The 19657-nt window shown below is 45.3% G+C and overlaps 1 protein-coding gene across 1 annotated transcript in view; it reads right to left on the reverse strand.

The window, feature by feature from the left end:
* The window catches only part of KIF13B (kinesin family member 13B), a 205660-nt gene that overhangs the window by 98585 nt on the left and 87418 nt on the right, over positions 1-19657 (reverse strand). The window contains exons 14-19 of the mRNA XM_073673434.1: positions 10495-10625; positions 2646-2732; positions 2340-2530; positions 1171-1381; positions 798-960; positions 107-253 (exon numbers count right to left, since the gene is read on the reverse strand). Of these exons, the coding sequence (XP_073529535.1) occupies positions 107-253; positions 798-960; positions 1171-1381; positions 2340-2530; positions 2646-2732; positions 10495-10625 (930 nt within the window). The remainder of the gene's footprint in view (positions 1-106; positions 254-797; positions 961-1170; positions 1382-2339; positions 2531-2645; positions 2733-10494; positions 10626-19657) is intronic.

Raw genomic sequence — 19657 nt, forward strand, 5'->3', positions numbered from 1 at the left:
CTTCCGCTTCCCATGACTGATGGCGGGGTTTTTTTTCCCCATCGCGTTTCAGACAGAATACGGCTATAAAGGCAGAGAATGAATGAAACCTTCCCGTGGTACTTACAGGACTGTCTTCTTCACACTCCTTCCACTCTTGGTAGAGGTCTCTTATGTCTACCAGACGGTTCTCCAGTTTCTCCAGGGACCAGATTTGCTTTCCTTTCCCTTTTCTCCTCACTTGGATGGCCGGCTCACTCAGTACTTCATCGCGCTGTAGGACAAATCAGATGTACTTGTTCTCAGGGTATCAGACCTTTACCAAAATCCCGCTCACATATGCCTCTGGCTGCCAGCTATACTCTTTTCCATCGAAAGCCAGGTAGGAAGAGAAGAAGCAAGCTACTTCCTCCTAACGCTGGCCTACACTTTCCAGTATTCTATCTAACCGCCCCCCAAGCCCTGCTCCAATCCCAAAAGAAAAGGGCAAAAACCTTGCAACCTTACGATAATAAAGACATAATTATGACTGAGTGACAAGGCGAGAGAAATCTAATCCTATAGAGCTATAATGGTTGACCAAGATGGAGCTCAGATAGCTACTTCCGGTCCCAAAATTATGAATTAATTTAAAGAAATCATATGTTTTCAAGCCTTCACGCACCTTTGCATTAATTCCTCTAACTGCATAATTTTAAGACTCCTTGCAAAAAGGCTTAAAAAAAAGTCCTACCGTTTTGAGTCTACAGCTCCTATGCAGACTGATGCCTCTGTATATAGTGTGATATCCTCTACATCCTATAGGTAATCTCGCTTACCTTTCTGTTGGCGTTCAGGCTGGACGCTGGGATCTGCAGGGTCACTTTGTACTCCGTCCTCTTGTCCATCTCATCGGCGATATAATTGGCCTCCCGGACGTACATATTCGCTTTGGCGATCTGTTCCCGGAGCTTCAATAGGCTGTGATTTAGCATCACCTCCCTGGCGGGGGCAGAAAGTATATCCCTATTAGTGAGGAGTAAACGCTGAGCTCTGCTACATCTGTACAACCTGGAAACAGTTCGCAGTAATTATAGGGACAGACCGCAATGTAACTGTAGTGTTACATGGCAGGTGAAGGTAAAGGGTTGGGACACAACTACATCTGATGCATCGGTGGTGGTCCCGTCCGCTGCCACCCACTCGTCTCACCTGTCTTCTGTCCACTGCCTGATGCGCTGCTGAGCATTCGGTGACCCGAAGGAGAAGCGATCGATGCTGCGGTAATGCTGCTTCTCCGGGGACAGCCTCCTGCGCAGCTGCTCCAGCTCGTGCTCGTACATCACCCTCTGCCGCTCCAGCGCGGTGCGCTTCTCCTCTTCGTGGTGCTGCTCCATGGTTTGCAGAAGGGATTGCATGGGATCTACGGGAAGCAAATGAGATTATTACCTTCCTATGAACATACATTCATCATCGAGAAAGAAAAAAAAAAAAAATGGCGTCTCGCATACAGCAAGGGATGGCAGATTTTTTTTTTTAGTGCAATCCGTAAGGTTTGCACCCCTGCACCTTCAAAATCATATCTATAGCCCAATGCTCAGAGAAGGGGCTGAGCTGCAGCCCCACAGAGCCCCCCGAGGGATCAGGGGTGAAGGACAATACAACATGCAAGATCACACATTACAGATTTCCTGCGGAAGGTCGGTCACGGCAGATCCACCAAGAGATGTGGATCTTGCTACACAGAGGATACTCACCTCTGCAGGCAACTTTCTGGTCCCAGTGAAAAAGAAGAATATACTCGTCCTGGAGGGGATTTCTCCAGGCCCAGAAGGGCTTCAACACCAGGCACAGCATATCCCGACCTCCTGTGTTAGTGTCCCGCCTAAGTGACCCTTAGTCTCTGACTGTCTGTAGATATCATATGTGGTAGAACATATAAACAGGAGGTCGGGATGTGCAGACACTGGAGTAGAAGCTCTGCTGGGACTGGAGAAACCCCCTCCAGGGGTGGAGCTGAAGCTAAACCGCTGTATTGCATAATTATTGTGGATTTTAAAATGGGAAAAATTCTCAATAAACCTGAATTATTTACCGCGGTGAAGTTAACATCAGCCAATTTCTGGACTGAAAATGAAATTAACAGGTTGCTAAGATTTGCAGCATCTCAGACACTTTTCTAGGACTATATATTCTGCTGTGGATCTTCTGAAAATCCGGCAAGTATTACGTTACATCTGTGCATAACTAAGGCGTGAGATGAGTCTACAGAACTCAAACCCCGGTATCTGTATTCTCCGTCCTGTATGATCAGTGACGGCCCGTCTTCTCACGCTGTAGGACTATCACACGGGTCTGGTGGCCACAAACATGGCATTTACCGTTATTTCCCAGAGTCTTCATCATCACCTCCATCTGTGCGTACTCGTAGTTGAAGTTGACCTCGCTGGACACCTCGCTGGATGAATCCCCGTCGGCGTCCAGCTGCTCGAAGCTGCTGCTGTTCCGCATGCTGGTGTCCCGCTCCTCGTCCTCCCGCTCAGACGACTTCTTCTTCTTTGGTAAGCTTATCCTTCAAGACGAGATCAGAGAGAAAGAGGAGTCATCGAGGCGTGCAATTAAAGGGGTTCTCAATAAATGTCTCCCAGCTTTGCATAAACCCCTATAGGTCCACAGTGACAAAATACCTGAGAAAGTGGTTGTTGCCCCAGAGTATCCGGTCCCCGTGCTGCAGCTGGGTGGGATTGGTGACCACTGAGCCATTTACTAACGTCCTGCAATGCAAAACAAAAATAATCGATCATGGCGGGTTTTACAGAATCTCGGCAGTGACGATACAGCGTAAAATGTTAATTAGCCAGACGATTAAATTTGTTAATCCAAGAGAAATACCTTATTGTGTTTTATTAGAGATTGCTGGCTGTGCTTTATTAATGTTCTGCTTGCTCGTCAGTTTATGTACACTAATTTAACTTGTGTAGTGTCCAGCATTCCAGTAATCTCATTAGTATCTCAGGAGCCTCTAACCATTGTTCAAAAATTGTCTAGGCCCATTGTGCAAGTGTAGAAAGAAGATCCGGCAGAGCCTTCACCACAGGAAGTGTCACATGTAGACCCCGGTGATGCAGTCGACCTTAGAAAGATACCTCCACTAATGCACACTTAGCTTTGGGGGAGGGTGAGAGCAGTTCTGCCATTCAGGGGGCTGAGCCCAGAGAAGCAGAAGGGACATGTGCTTCTGTAGCAGACAGACTTGAAACAGAGATTGGAGAAAGACTTTACAAGGAGAATGAGACGCATCCTTCAGGACAGTAGATGGATTGCATGGCATCCTAAGAGACACAGATTTGAATTGTACATGATCCTAGTCTAAGGGTACCGGCCCTGACTGGAAAGATACAGATCTGCTCCATTAACCATCAGAGAGACATGGATACATCTCAGAGAGGCCAGGTTGGGATGAAGAAGTCTCCTGGCCCCATAGATATGTTGTTTGGGGTTGTTAGGAGGGACCCACCGGTCGCCTGCAACCCATGGAGACATTCAGAGGCCAGATTGTGACCCACTGGTCATCTGGTCCCATGGAAATGCTCGGAGAGGCCAGGGTGGGACCCTCGGGTCTCCTCGCCTTGTACCTCGATGGACTGCTAGCTTCCTAAGTTTGCCGCTACCTTCTCTCTGGGGGAGCCTGCCAAAAGTGGGGGGCCACTGGTTGAGGTAGTCCCCTGAGAGTCTCCAAAGTCGCAGCTGTTCTATGCCAGGTGGGCGAAGAAGGAAGAGTGAGACTGTGTACCATCTTGGGTATTTGCTGGGACTGTTCTGTGTGTTTGTCGTCTGCTTTGTGGTTCAATAAAGTATTACCACGCTGTTTTACCCTCACCCTCTGTTGTCTGAGTAGTGTTACGCCCACGTTAGACCCCGGGTCTTCACATCGGCCTTCAGTGCTCACTGCAGCCTCTGAGGATACAGGATTGTACGGCTCCCTCTTCCCCGGGCAGCATGAAAGCCGGGCGCTGCTCCCTCTACCCCGGGCAGCGTGAGAGCCGGGCGCTGCTCCCTCTACCCCGGGCAGCGTGAGAGCCGGGCGCTGCTCCCTCTACCCCGGGCAGCGTGAGAGCCGAGCGCTGCTCCCTCTACCCCGGGCAGCGTGAGAGCCGAGCGCTGCTCCCTCTACCCCGGGCAGCGTGAGAGCCGAGCGCTGCTCCCTCTACCCCGGGCAGCGTGAGAGCCGAGCGCTGCTCCCTCTACCCCGGGCAGCGTGAGAGCCGAGCGCTGCTCCCTCTACCCCGGGCAGCGTGAGAGCCGAGCGCTGCTCCCTCTACCCCGGGCAGCGTGAGAGCCGAGCGCTGCTCCCTCTACCCCGGGCAGCGTGAGAGCCGAGCGCTGCTCCCTCTACCCCGGGCAGCGTGAGAGCAGAGCGCTGCTCCCTCTACCCCGGGCAGCGTGAGAGCAGAGCGCTGCTCTTTCTACCCCGGGCAGCATGAGAGCCGGGCGCTGCTCTTTCTACCCCAGGCAGCGTGAGAGCCGAGCGCTGCTCCCTCTACCCCGGGCAGCATGAGAGCCGAGCGCTGCTCCCTCTACCCCGGGCAGCGTGAGAGCCGAGCGCTGCTCCCTCTACCCCGGGCAGCGTGAGAGCCGAGCGCTGCTCCCTCTACCCCGGGCAGCATGAGAGCCGGGCGCTGCTCCCTCTACCCCGGGCAGCATGAGAGCCGGGCGCTGCTCTTTCTACCCCAGGCAGCGTGAGAGCCGAGCGCTGCTCCCTCTACCCCGGGCAGCGTGAGAGCCGAGCGCTGCTCCCTCTACCCCGGGCAGCTAGTGAGTGGGCAGCATGAGAGTCGGGCGCTGCTCTCTCTAACCCGGGCAAATACAGAACCGCCACAAATAATTATTACCAATCAGCAGTGTAATATTCAGCTATAAAGAGCCAGATATACACGGCCACCAACATCCAGGTGCAGTGCTGTCACTGTATCCCTGGTGAGCTAAGGCTATAAAGAAAAGTTAATGTAAGGATCCCCGGTGGTCTAGAAAAGTGAAGGGATGGGTGTAAGTATTCCTGATAGGCCAAGGATGAGAAGGGATGAACGTAAGGATTCCTGGAGGTATAGGATAGTGAAGGGCATGGTCTAAGGATCCCTGGTGGTCTAGGGCAATTGTCACTTTGTAAATAAAGTCCAGAGCTGCATTCACAGTTCTTTCAGCTAGAACCAACATAACAGCAATCGAGTGCAATTAGCTGTTTCCTAATAATAAACTACTACATATTGTAGGCTATAAAAACATTTCCGTACCCACTGTATGTACACAGTGACTGCACAAGCAGAATAGTGAGTGCAGCTCTGGAGAATAATACAGGATGTAACTCAGGATCAGTACAGGATCAGTAATGTAATGTATGTACACAGTGACTGCACCAGCAGAATAGTGAGTGCAGCTCTGGAGTATAATACAGGATGTAACTCAGGATCAGTAATGTAATGTATGTACACAGTGACTGCACCAGCAGAATAGCGAGTGCAGCTCTGGAGTATAATACAGGATGTAACTCAGGATCAGTAATGTAACGTATGTACACAGTGACTGCACCAGCAGAATAGTGAGTGCAGCTCTGGAGTTTAATACAGGAGGTAACTCAGGATCAGTAATGTAATGTATGTACACAGTGACTGCACCAGCAGAATAGTGAGTGCAGCTCTGGGGTATAATACAGGATGTAACTCAGGATCAGTACAGGATCAGTAATGTAATGTATGTACACAGTGACTGCACCAGCAGAATAGTGAGTGCAGCTCTGGGGTATAATACAGGATGTAACTCAGGATCAGTACAGGATCAGTAATGTAATGTATGTACACAGTGACTGCACCAGCAGAATAGTGAGTGCAGCTCTGGAGTATAATACAGGATGTAACTCAGGATCAGTACAGGATCAGTAATGTAATGTATGTACACAGTGACTGCACCAGCAGAATAGTGAGTGCAGCTCTGGGGTATAATACAGGATGTAACCCAGGATCAGTAATGTAATCTATGTACACAGTGACTGCACCAGCAGAATAGTGAGTGCAGCTCTGGAGTACAATACAGGATGTAACTCAGGATCAGTAATGTAATGTATGTACACAGTGACTGCACCAGCAGAATAGTGAGTGCAGCTCTGGGGTATAATACAGGATGCAACTCGGGATCAGTACAGGATCAGTAATGTAATGTATGTACACAGTGACTGCACCAGCAGAATAGTGAATGCAGCTCTGGGGTATAATACAGGATGTAACTCAGGATCAGTAATGTAATGAATGTACACAGTGACTGCACCAGCAGAATAGTGAGTGCAGCTCTGGGGTATAATACAGGATGTAACCCAGGATCAGTAATGTAATCTATGTACACAGTGACTGCACCAGCAGAATAGTGAGTGCAGCTCTGGAGTACAATACAGGATGTAACTCAGGATCAGTAATGTAGTGTATGTACACAGTGACTGCACCAGCAGAATAGTGAGTGCAGCTCTGGAGTATAATACAGGATGTAACTCAGGATCAGTAATGTAATGTATGTACACAGTGACTGCACCAGCAGAATAGTGAGTGCAGCTCTGGAGTATAATACAGGATGTAACTCAGGATCAGTAATGTAATTAATGCACACAGTGACTCCACCAGCAGAATAGTGAGTGCAGCTCTGGGGTATAATACAGGATGTAACTCAGGATCAGTAATGTAATGTATTTACACAGTGACTGCACCAGCAGAATAGTGAGTGCAGCTCTGGAGTATAATACAGGATGTAACTCAGGATCAGTAATGTAATGTATGTACACAGTGACTGCACCAGCAGAATAGTGAGTGCAGCTCTGGAGTATAATACAGGATGTAACTCAGGATCAGTAATGTAATGTATGTACACAGTGACTGCACCAGCAGAATAGTGAGTGCAGCTCTGGAGTATAATACAGGATGTAACTCAGGATCAGTAATGTAATGTATTTACACAGAGACTGCACCAGCAGAATAGTGAGTGCAGCTCTGGAGTATAATACAGGATGTAACTCAGGATCAGTAATGTAATGTATGTACACAGTGACTGCACCAGCAGAATAGTGAGTGCAGCTCTGGAGTATAATACAGGATGTAACTCAGGATCAGTAATGTAATGTATGTACACTGACTGCACAAGCAGAATAGTGAGTGCAGCTCTGGAGTATAATACAGGATGTAACTCAGGATCAGTACAGGATCAGTAATGTAATGTATGTAGACAGTGACTGCACCAGCAGAATAGTGAGCGCAGCTCTGGGGTATAATACAGGATGTAACTCAGGATCAGTACAGGATCAGTACTGTAATGTATGTACACAGTGACTGCACCAGCAGAATAGTGAGTGCAGCTCTGGAGAATAATACAGGATGTAACTCAGGATCAGTAATGTAATGTATGTACACAGTGACTGCACCAGCAGAATAGTGAGTGCAGCTCTGGAGAATAATACAGGATGTAACTCAGGATCAGTAATGTAATGTATGTACACAGTGACTGCGCCAGCAGAATAGTGAGTGCAGCTCTGGGGAATAATACAGGATGTAACTCAGGATCAGTAATGTAATGTATGTACAAAGTGACTGCACCAGCAGAATAGTGAGTGCAGCTCTGGGGAATAATACAGGATGTAACTCAGGATCAGTAATGTAATGTATGTACAAAGTGACTGCACCAGCAGAATAGTGAGTGCAGCTCTGGAGTATAATACAGGATGTAATTCAATGAAGAAAACTAAAAAGGTATCAGGCAGTCTTAAAAGTCGTGTTTTTCCTACTTTTCAGCACTTTAGCTGACCATCCCTCCGGAGGGTTCCTGAGATGCGGAATATGTTGCTGTGCATCAATCCTTAGATTATTATAGTCCTATTTACCATAATTACACTGTTTGCTGGCATAATTTTCACCCACATAATACCAACAAATAGTTTGACAGTAATAGCACCTGATGAAGCCTATAGAACCCCACTATATATTACAAAGGTAAAGCAAATAACAGAGACCACACAATACCGCCATATAGCGCCAAGACAATGTGCCGAACACAAATGACACTCTCCCGAAGAGAATCTACAATGATGCAATGAAAATACCACCATACAATACATAATGGTGGGTCGTTTACTCAGTTCAGAAAAATAAAAACCGCCATGTTGTTATGTTCTGTAGATGACAACATGAAAAGAAAGGATACAGACGTATGCGGAGATAGAGTATGAGGATGCAGCAAGCGGATTATTATCCTATAGCAGACACTTAGGATTAGCGCTGATCCCCTTTAGAGATGATGGTTCTCTGTCCATGGGGGATCTGTACAAGCTCCTGACCGCGGGTCTCCTCCTGAGCTGCCCCCTACCTCCGGAATACTCTTCCTTACCCCATTATTTATTTTTATCATTTTTAATGATTTTTGGTGTCCATCTACCGTCACCGGCAAAAATGAGAAAGGCGACGTGTCGCCATCCGATGCTGACACCTGTCTCCCCCTGAAAGTCCCATTTGTTTTTTAATTGTGGGAGTGTTGGACGCAGCAGATGCCCCTTCTTCTTCTCCACTCTCACCCTTTCTTGTACCCCGTCCTCGCCAGGTCTTGGATTGTCAGCTCTTCGTCTTGTTCCATTTATCATTAGGGAACCATTGCAGCCTAGCAGAGACTGTCAGAGAGGGCCTTGTTTGGAGAGACGTGCGCTGGCTTGTCACGACTCGGGATGACTTTTATTTCAACAGTCGCCAGGTATGTAGAGAATGCGGCAACAGAGAAAGGACGCATTATGCGATAGAACCGGATACGCGGCAGCGACCTATCAACTCTCCGGCCATTCAACTAGAAAGGACAGTAACGCAAGTGTAAAGATTATAGCACATAGTAGTGCCTGCATCGCACCGGATGAATCACACCGCACCCTCTGTACACCTGCGGTCACCGCCATCCCCGCCCGGGTCTTACCTGCGGTCAGGACCATCCGCTGCTCCACCTGTTCCCTGCGCAGGAGCCTTTATGACAACCACCTGCAGACTGCTGCCAGGTAATGAGGGTGCGAAGGCTGCTACGTCTGCTCTCCTGTGTCACCTGATAACCAGCGGGGGGCCCCCTACCAGTTAGCACAACGTGGAATTTTAAAGCACAATCTATAGCACCATCTACTGGTCAAATAGATGAAGAGCAACCAAAATGGGGAAAAAAAAAAAAAAATTGCAGTGTAACCCTAGCTGCTCTAATTCACCAAAATCTCAGTTCTTACGATCCCGTCACTTTGTTACACTGACCCCTAGTGACCAGTATAGCCATTTCTTAACTAAATCCATTCTGGGAAAGTCATTGTGCCCCCAATACTGCTGTTTTTAGAGACCCCAATGAGAAATCAGCCTATTTTTATAATTATACATCCACCTGAAGCCTGTACAGCTGCATATCTCGGCAGATCTGCCGCTCAGGACTGTAGGAAAGCTGTGTGGCACACCTCCTCCCCAAGAAGATGAGGACAATCACCTTGCTAGCTTTCCAGAAATAATGGCGTACGCGCTGGTTTCTTGAATGTTCGCGTATGCGGTCACCTTAAAGTAGCATTCCTCCTCCTCCTCTCATGAAAATTGTTATCCTCTTCTAGTATATTGCAGTCATCATACTATACAGCACTGTGTACTTACAATTGCTCATTTTGGCTTTCTACCCATTAATTCTTCTCTTTTCCATTAGGTCTATGACAGGACATGATTAATAACAGACTAACTGAATCCTTCCAAGCTCTATGAAGAAACAGGAGGTCAATTTTCCCTGCGTGAGTCATAACTGCAAAAGTCCCTGGAAGGGGGGGAGGAACAGGGAGCAGCTGGGTCATGAATTGAAGAGGGGAATGATTTTTGCAGGGACAAGAGACTTCCTGTTTCTACAAAGACCTGAGAAAAAATAATATTTATTTGGGTAGAAAGACAAAATGAGCAATAAAGTACAACGTGCTGTATAATATGATGACAGCAATATATTAATTGATGAGAGTACTTCTGTAAAAGTCCCCCATACACACGAAACTAAAGTGGCCCCCACCCAGCGATATTGGCCGACAGTCATGTGTATGGAGGTCGGTGTCAGTGACCCGACGTGTTGGATTTCCAATGGACGCCCCTTTTGCTCCCCCGGTAGAGCCTTCATCTACTCATGTGCAGTCGGTTACAATTGACGCCATTTTTTGGATGGGATGGGAGTGGCACATGGACGGGTAAAGTCTCAATTAAAAACTGGTGCAGAACTTTTAAAAAGTTTCTTACATCATGTTCCCAAAGCATCGTTTAGCAAGACACCACTTTAAAGCAATGCAGGGAACAAATGGGAAGAGGGAGACTGATCTTGGGGTCAGATCCCTGCTGACTTCTCCCCACCCAGTTCTGCTTGATCGACAAGATCCCTTTAAGTCTTGCTCAATTTCCTATGCTGTGCTGCTGTGGATTATGACAATTAAAGGGCTTTTCTGGGACCATTTCTGCTGTTTCAGTGATTTACCTGGCGTTTTTCATTGGCGTTAGTATGACTTGTCCGTCCGTGGAAATATCTATGGTGCAGTGTGCGGGCAGGATTCCCATCCCGCACAGCTGGATGTCCTGCGAGTCGTCGGATCCTATGAGTGTATGATCCTGCGGGAGAAACAAAATGGAAAAGACTATGATAATGAGCTCACACGCCTGAGAAATCAGCCTGATCACCTTACAATAATTGATTGCCATCAATGAATGGAAATAATCTACTTTACAAGAAGAGGCTGAAACGAGGCCGGTCCAATTACTTGCCTCACCGGCACAAATCTCTCTCCTGTCCGGATAGTTTGCTGCAATGTATCGGTGCAGGGAAACCGTATTAGTCCGGATACAATTGTGAGAAATAAAAGATTTGTACTGATTAGTACACGGTGAAGAAATGCATCAAAGAATTGTTACTGAAACTTTTAAAAGTTTTTAAAAGTTGCAGAACTCTTCCTTTTAAGCACAAATGACGATATACAGGATTACACCTAACTATTCAAAGCCCCCAACCTCAAATCCCCCCACACTCACATAGTCTGTACCGGATCCAGCTACCGGTGTTGGAGAAGAAGGTGTTTAGGCCCCCAGAAGTCAGAGAAGCGTTGCGGACATGATTTGCTTGCCTCTGACTATGGCTGGTAAGCAGCCCATGATACTAGCGGAGGCTCCAGCTCAGGCACTTGGGAGAACTGGTATACACCGCTGGTCTCCCCTGGTCCATTTCCAAGTATATTCCCCTCCCCCGCAGACTATTCTATCCCAGATAAGACGGGGGCCGGATCCCACTTTCCAGGAGGGTTTGATTACTAAGCAGATAGAAAACAACAGACGCTAACACTCTGCGCCTTCACCCTGATCCGAGTGTCCCTGACACAGCAAATCAGACAATACGGAGACATTTTCTGCTGGGGCTGCAGCTATTCACATGCGGGAGATGTAACCTGAAGAGTTGAGGAGGCAAAGTGCATGCGACAAAGTGACTTTGAGGAAAAGTTTCATTATTGTCATCTTTATAGAAAAAAATAACTACGAAAAAGTATAATTTATACACACACACACACACACACACACACACACACACACACACACACACACACACACACACTACAGACCAAAAGTTTGGACACACCTTCTCATTTAAAGATTTTTCTGTATTTTCATGACTTTGAAAATTGTACATTCACACTGAAGGCATCAAAACTATGAATTACCACATGTGGAATTATATACTTAACAAAAAAGTGTGAAACAACTGAAAATATGTCTTATATTCTAGGTTCTTCAAAGTAGCCACCTTTTGCTGTTAGAATTTGTATTATGGCAAGAAAAAAGCAGCTAAGTAAAGAAAAACGAGTGGCCCTCATTACTTTAAGAAATGAAGGTCAGTCAGTGTGAAAAATTGGGCAAACTTTGGAAGTGTCCCCAAGTGCAGTTGCAAAAACCATCAAGCGCTACGAAGAAACTGGCTCACATGAGGACCGCCCCAGGAAAGGAAGACCAAGAGTCACCTCTGCTTCTGAGGATAAGTTTATCCGAGTCACCAGCCTTAGAAATCGCAGGTTAACAGCAGAAGCAGAGGTGACTCTTGGTCTTCCTTTCCTGGGGCGGTCCTCATGTGAGCCAGTTTCTTCGTAGCGCTTGATGGTTTTTGCAACTGCACTTGGGGACACTTCCAAAGTTTGCCCAATTTTTCACACTGACTGACCTTCATTTCTTAAAGTAATGATGGCCACTCGTTTTTCTTTACTTAGCTGCTTTTTTCTTGCCATAATACAAATTCTAACAGCAAAAGGTGGCTACTTTGAAGAACCTAGAATATAAGACATATTTTCAGTTGTTTCACACTTTTTTGTTAAGTATATAATTCCACATGTGTTAATTCATAGTTTTGATGCCTTCAGTGTGAATGTACAATTTTCATACTCATGAAAATACAGAGAAATCTTTAAATGAGAAGGTGTGTCCAAACATTAATTTTTTACGTTATTTTTGTTGCTACGTATTTTATATATGATAAAAATAAAACATTAAAAATCAAACGAAAAAAAAAAAAAAAAAAAAGCATCAAAGCAAGTCACAGTGAAGGCAAAAGACTTAGGGAATACAAGACTAAAGACCCCCATACATATTGGAGTTAAGTCAGCAGAACCCACAGATATCGGCGCCAATGTCCGACCCGATTGTTCTACGAGAGATCAGTCACTCCCAGCGGAGTCTGACAGCGGCTGAATATTGCAGAGTTGGGGCAGATGGATGTCAGCTGAACAATCATTCGGGGGGACAGCTATATAATGTATATGGGGGGCTTAAAGCTGCACTGACTAATGTGCAAATCTTTTAAATGGACACCTAATAATAGGGAAATAATGATAATGCTGCAAGCAATGAGCCCGGCACTGGCGGTCTGTGCTCCTACCTGGACGAACCTAGTGCTGGAATACAGGAACTCCATTACATATAGAAAGTTTATGTTTTGTTACAGTGAAGTTCTGATAAAATATCAAATAAGATTCCACTAACTAATCTTGCAAAACTTTAATACTTTTGAAAAAAAATGGTCAGTGTCTTACCACAGATATATTCCACAAGACAACGGATTAATGGGAGATACCAGGATTACACATTCCCCAAATACTTCGAATATAAAAGGGATGATATGTTAATACCCATGGAGTGGGATTTCTGACATATTTCTATGTGAAAATGTATCACAGAAATGCAAAGCATGAGAATAGCAAAAATACCTTCAAATAACAATTACACAAAATGTAAAAAAAAATAGGAACAAATAAAAAAAATCTAGAAGGAGCCATATACAGTACTGAGCAAAGGTTTCAGGCAGAAGTGGAGAAAATGCTGCAAAGTAACAAAGGAAGAAGCAGGGGCAGTATTATAGTAGTTATATTTTTGTACATAGGGGGCAGTATTATAGTAGTTATATTCTTGTACATAGGGGGCAGTATTATAGTAGTTATATTCTTGTACATAGGGGCAGTATTATAGTAGTTATATTCTTATACATAGGGGCAGTATTATAGTAGTTATATTCTTGTACATAGGGGCAGTATTATAGTAGTTATATTCTTGTATATAGGAGCAGTATTATAGTAGTTATATTCTTGTACATAGGAGCAGTATTATAGTAGTTATATTCTTGTACATAGGAGCAGTATTATAATAGTTATATTCTTGTACATAGGAGCAGTATTATAGTAGTTATATTCTTGTACATAGGAGCAGTATTATAGTAGTTATATTCTTGTACATAGGAGCAGTATTATAGTAGTTATATTCTTGTACATAGGGGCAGTATTATAGTAGTTATATTCTTGTACATAGGGGGCAGTATTATAGTAGTTATATTCTTATACATAGGGGCAGTATTATAGTAGTTATATTCTTGTACATAGGGGCAGTATTATAGTAGTTATATTCTTATACATAGGGGGCAGTATTATAGTAGTTATATTCTTGTACATAGGGGCAGTATTATAGTAGTTATATTCTTGTACATAGGGGGCAGTATTATAGTAGTTATATTCTTGTACATAGGAGCAGTATTATAGTAGTTATATTCTTGTACATAGGGGGCAGTATTATAGTAGTTATATTCTTGTACATAGGGGCAGTATTATAGTAGTTATATTCTTGTACATAGGGGGCAGTATTATAGTAGTTCTATTCTTGTACATAGGGGCAGTATTATAGTAGTTATATTCTTGTACATAGGGGCAGTATTATAGTAGTTATATTCTTGTACATAGGGGGCAGTATTATAGTAGTTATATTCTTGTACATAGGGGCAGTATTATAGTAGTTATATTCTTGTACATAGGGGCAGTATTATAGTAGTTATATTCTTGTACATAGGGGCAGTATTATAGTAGTTATATTCTTGTACATAGGGGGCAGTATTATAGTAGTTATATTCTTGTACATAGGGGGCAGTATTATAGTAGTTATATTCTTGTACATAGGGGGCAGTATTATAGTAGTTATATTCTTGTACATAGGGGGCAGTATTATAGTAGTTATATTCTTGTACATAGGGGGCAGTATTATAGTAGTTATATTCTTGTACATAGGGGCAGTATTATAGTAGTTATATTCTTGTACATAGGGGCAGTATTATAGTAGTTATATTCTTGTACATAGGGGCAGTATTATAGTAGTTATATTCTTGTACATAGGGGCAGTATTATAGTAGTTATATTCTTGTACATAGGAGCAGTATTATAGTAGTTATATTCTTGTACATAGGGAGCAGTACTATAGTAGTTATATTCTTGTACATAGGGGACAGTATTATAGTAGTTATATTCTTGTACATAGGGGCAGTACTATAGTAGTTATATTCTTGTACATAGGAGCAGTATTATAGTAGTTCTATTCTTGTACATAGGGGGCAGTATTATAGTAGTTATATTCTTGTACATAGGGGCAGTATTATAGTAGTTATATTCTTGTACATAGGGGGCAGTATTATAGTAGTTATATTCTTGTACATAGGGGGCAGTATTATAGTAGTTATATTCTTGTACATAGGGGGCAGTATTATAGTAGATATATTCTTGTACATAGAGGGCAGTATTATAGTAGTTATATTCTTGTACATAGGGGCAGTATTATAGTAGTTATATTCTTGTACATAGGGAGCAGTATTATAGTAGTTATATTCTTGTACATAGGGAGCAGTATTATAGTAGTTATATTCTTGTACATAGGGGGCAGTATTATAGTAGTTATATTCTTGTACATAGGGGGCAGTATTATAGTAGTTATATTCTTGTACATAGGGGGCAGTAATATAGTAGTTATATTCTTGTACATAGGAGCAGTATTATAGTAGTTATATTCTTGTACATAGGGGCAGTATTATAGTAGTAATATTCTTGTACATAAGGGGCAGTATTATAGTAGTTATATTCTTGTACATAGGAGCAGTATTATAGTAGTTATATTCTTGTACATAGGAGCAGTATTATAGTAGTTATATTCTTGTACATAGGGGCAGTATTATAGTAGTAATATTCTTGTACATAGGGGGCAGTATTATAGTAGTAATATTCTTGTACATAAGGGGCAGTATTATAGTAGTTATATTCTTGTACATAGGGGCAGTATTATAGTAGTTATATTCTTGTATATAGGGGCAGTATTATAGTAGTTATATTCTTGTAGATAGGGAGTAGTATTATAGTAGTTATATTCTTGTACATAGAGGGCAGTATTATAGCAGTTATATTCTTGTACACAGGATGCAGTATTATAGTAGATATATTTTTGTTAGTGATGAGCGAGCACTAAAATGCTTTGGTGCTCGTTGCTTGGGTCGAGCACACTGGAATACTTGGGTGCTTGGTCTGAGTAACGAGCCCAATGTAGGCCTATGGGAAACTCGAGCATTTTTCCGGCAGCCCCCCATTGCTCCAAGGCAGTCTGCAGAGGACCTAAAAATTGCCCAAATTGATGGGAACGGTGCTCAAATGATATGGGGACAGTATGGGGAAGACCCCTGGAAGCATTTCTGACTCCTAGGTCACTGCTGTTAACAACGTTGTCAGAGTATTACGCCACTTTTACAGACTCACAATATAACATACAAAAACTAAACCAAAATGTTTTTTCCTGGGAAATATGTTAAAGGAACATCCTTTCCAGGGTAATGACTTGTATATAAGGCAAAATAACCAAAAATGCTCCTCCACACCTTGGGCTATGTTCACATGTAGAATTTTTGATGCGTTTTTGCACTTTTGCATTGCTTTCAACAAAGACAAATGTATTCACCCGGAAATGTAATTTTACAACCTTATCTGGCCATGTGGTGTGTGAAACATCATCAGACACATTGTGTTTCATTTATAATGGAGGGACTCTGAAAGTGACAAAGCCTATTTTTATAGGGCCATCAGGCGGCCCTTACTATTCTTCAAGGGCCAGCAGTTGGCTATGCTTTGTTGTTCCCATTATTAGGAAGTGTGTCTCCCATACTGTTATTGCGTATGCAGTGACTGCAACGGCTGCCAAAAATTTGGGGTCACTCCAATGCCCCTTGCAAGAGACGTAGAAGTCGGAGGGCCTCCTGCAAAAAGTGTTCCCATTATTAGGAAGTGGGTCTCCCATAGTGTTGGCCTATGCAGTGAAGCAACGGCTGCCAAAAATTTGGAGGAACTCCAATGTCCCTTGCAAGAGACGTAGATATGGTGATATGGTAGATAAGGTGGTGGAGGATGAGGAAACGGAGAAGGAGGAGGACAAGAGCAAATAGCCAAAATCAGGAAGCGTATACCCATGTCTGGGTGTGAAGACAGAATTGCATGGGAATAGAGTTAGACCTCCCAAAAAAAAAAGACACTGGATTTGAGTTTGTTACGCTGCTATCATTCGGTGGTGTTGAGAAGTCTGGCCCAATCCAGCCCTTGTTCATTTTTATAAGAGTCAGCCTGTCAACATTTTCAGTTGACAGGCGGATGCGCTTATCAGTTATAATTCCACCAGCGGCACTAAAAACCCGCTCTGATAAAACGCTGGCGGCAGTGCAGGCCAGGACCTCCAAGGCATAGAGAGCCAGTTCATTCCACGTATCCAGCTTGGATACCCAATAATTATAAGGCACAGAGGAATCACGGAGGACTTTGTTACGGTTGGCAAGGTACTCCCTCACCATCTTCAGAAACTTTTCATTCCTTGAGAGTACCCCACGCATCAGGGCTTGTGCGATGGGAGGGTCTGAGAAAACTGTCCCAGAACTTTGACAGTGTTCCTCTGCTCGATTGCATTTGTGTCTCTCTCGCCTGTACTCCTTGGTTGTCCAACGAACTGTGACCTCTGCCGCCAGCGTTTTCAGATGGGAATTTTTTTTAATAATTACGCAACAAGGGCCTTCTTGTACTGCACCATTTTATTAGGCCTGTCCGGCACTGGAATAAGAGACAGAAAATTCTCCTTGTAGCGAGGGTAAAGAAGTGTCACCAACCAATAATGACTGTCACCCAAAATTTGGACAACGCGAGGGTCACGGGAAACGATGTGTAACAAACTCAGCCATGTGTCCAAGACTGCAAACAGGCAAGACTTCCGTGTCCTCACCAAGAGAACGACTGACCAAGCTCTCCTCCTCCCTGTCCACAGTTTTTCAGAAGACAGAGAAGCGGGATGGTGATGCTAATTATGGCATCATCGCCGCTCACCATCTTGGTGGAGTCCTCAAAGTTTTGGAGGATGGTACATATGTCTGACATCCATGTCCACTCCTGTGGAGTCTGACCTGAATACTGACGGCCTTGTTGATGCTGGTAGTCAACAACTGCACTCTTCTGCTCAGAAATCCTTCCCAACATCTGCAATGTAGTATTCCAACATGTGGGGACATTGCAGCTTCTGGGTCACCGACTGATCTGCGATCGCTGCTGAAGCACAGCAAGGGCAGCGGAAGCTGTAGCTGTCTTTCTAAAATGGGCACACAGGCACCATACTTTGACAAGCAGATCCAACAGATCCGGGGAGGTTTCCAGAAACCGCTGAACCACGAGGTTAAGCACATGGGCCAGGCATGGTACGTGTGTGAGCTCGCCTCGCCTCAGAGCCGCCACCAGGTTCAGGCCATTGTCACACACGACCATGCCTGGCTGTAGGTTCAGCGGTGTCCGCCACAGATCAGCCTGCTGTTTCAGAGCTGTCCACAACTCTTCAGCGTTGTGTGGTTTGTCAACTAAGCCTATTTGCTTCAGCACAGCCTGTTGCCGCTTGGCCGAGGTAGTACTGCCAGCTTGCGACTGGTGTGGTCATTTCGGAGATGGACGCTGAAGAGGAGGAGGTGCAAGAGCTGTAGAATGTTGGGGCAACCCTGATTGACCCAGGGCCCGCAATCCTCAGCGTCGTGTTCCGTCCCAAGGTCTGACTGGGTCCCGGCTTCCACTATATTAACCCAGTGTGCCGTCAGCGAGATGTACCGTCCCCGCCCACGTGTCCGTGGTTAGGTGGACTTTCCCAGTAACTGCGTTGTTGAGGGCACGTCTAATGTTGTGGGACACGTGCTCGTGTAATGCAGGGACGGCACAACGGGAGAAATAGTGGCGGCTGGGGACCGAGCACCGAGGGACGGCTGCCGCCATCAGGTTGTGGAAAGCTTCCGTCTCCATGAGCCTAAAAGGCAACATTTCGAGCTCAAGCATTCGCAAAATGTGTGAATTTAGTAGTGTGGCCTGTGGGGCGTTGGCTGCATATTTGCATTGCGCTCCAAGGACTGGGGTAGGGACAACTGAAAGCAGCGCTGGGACAAGGACGTCCTTGCCGATGGTACTAGTTGAGAGGTGCAGGGCGGGAGGGATCTTGGCATGCACCGTGGACAGGGGATTGGCTTGCATGCACAACAGCGGAGCAAGCAGTGGTGTCACCCGCAGACACTGTTTCTGGACCCTGCGATTTGGCCCACTTAGTCGGGTGCTTTGCTGACATGTGCCTGATCATGCTGGTGGTGGTCACGCTGCTAGTTTTGCCACCCCTGCTGATGCTGGCCTGGCTGGTGGTGCAAATGGCCTTTTTGAGGTTATCTGCAGAGTCTTTAAAAAATAACCAGGCTCGGGAAGACCTAACAGTTGTACTGGCAAATTCCGTCACGTTGGCGTTACGAGGAAAGGTTTCCCGCCTTGTGTCTGCGGCCATGCTGCATCGCTTCCCTCCCCCTGTGTGCTGCTGTCCTCGCTCTGTATGTCCCCCTGCCAGGTTGGGTCAGTTACTATATCATCCACCACCTCGTCTTCCACTTCCGCACCCTGGTCGTCCTCCTGACTTTCTGGCAATCGTTCATCATCTTCATCATCATCATCATCCACCTCTTGCGACAGTAATTGCACTTTCCCACCGTTGCCTTTGTGTGATCGTGCCTGCTCCAAAATTTGGGCATCGCTACATGCGATCGCCTCTTGACTCGCTTGAAGCTGGCCGGGCGAGAGGCCCGAATCTACAAATGGAAAAGTGAACAGCTCTTCAGAGTGTCCAAGTGTGGGATCAGTGGTCTCCGGGCACTCGGCATGGTGGGAGGAAGGAGGATCAGGGTGAGGAATATGCGGTCCAGACTCACAGCTACTGAGATTTGACCGTGTGGAACAGGGTGGTGGTGGTGGTGGAGGCTAAGTGACTGG

Source organism: Phyllobates terribilis, unplaced genomic scaffold (assembly GCF_046119375.1).
Source record: "Phyllobates terribilis strain yellow unplaced genomic scaffold, ASM4611937v1 Scaffold_3__8_contigs__length_932513732, whole genome shotgun sequence".
Classification (NCBI taxonomy): Eukaryota; Metazoa; Chordata; class Amphibia; order Anura; family Dendrobatidae; genus Phyllobates; species Phyllobates terribilis.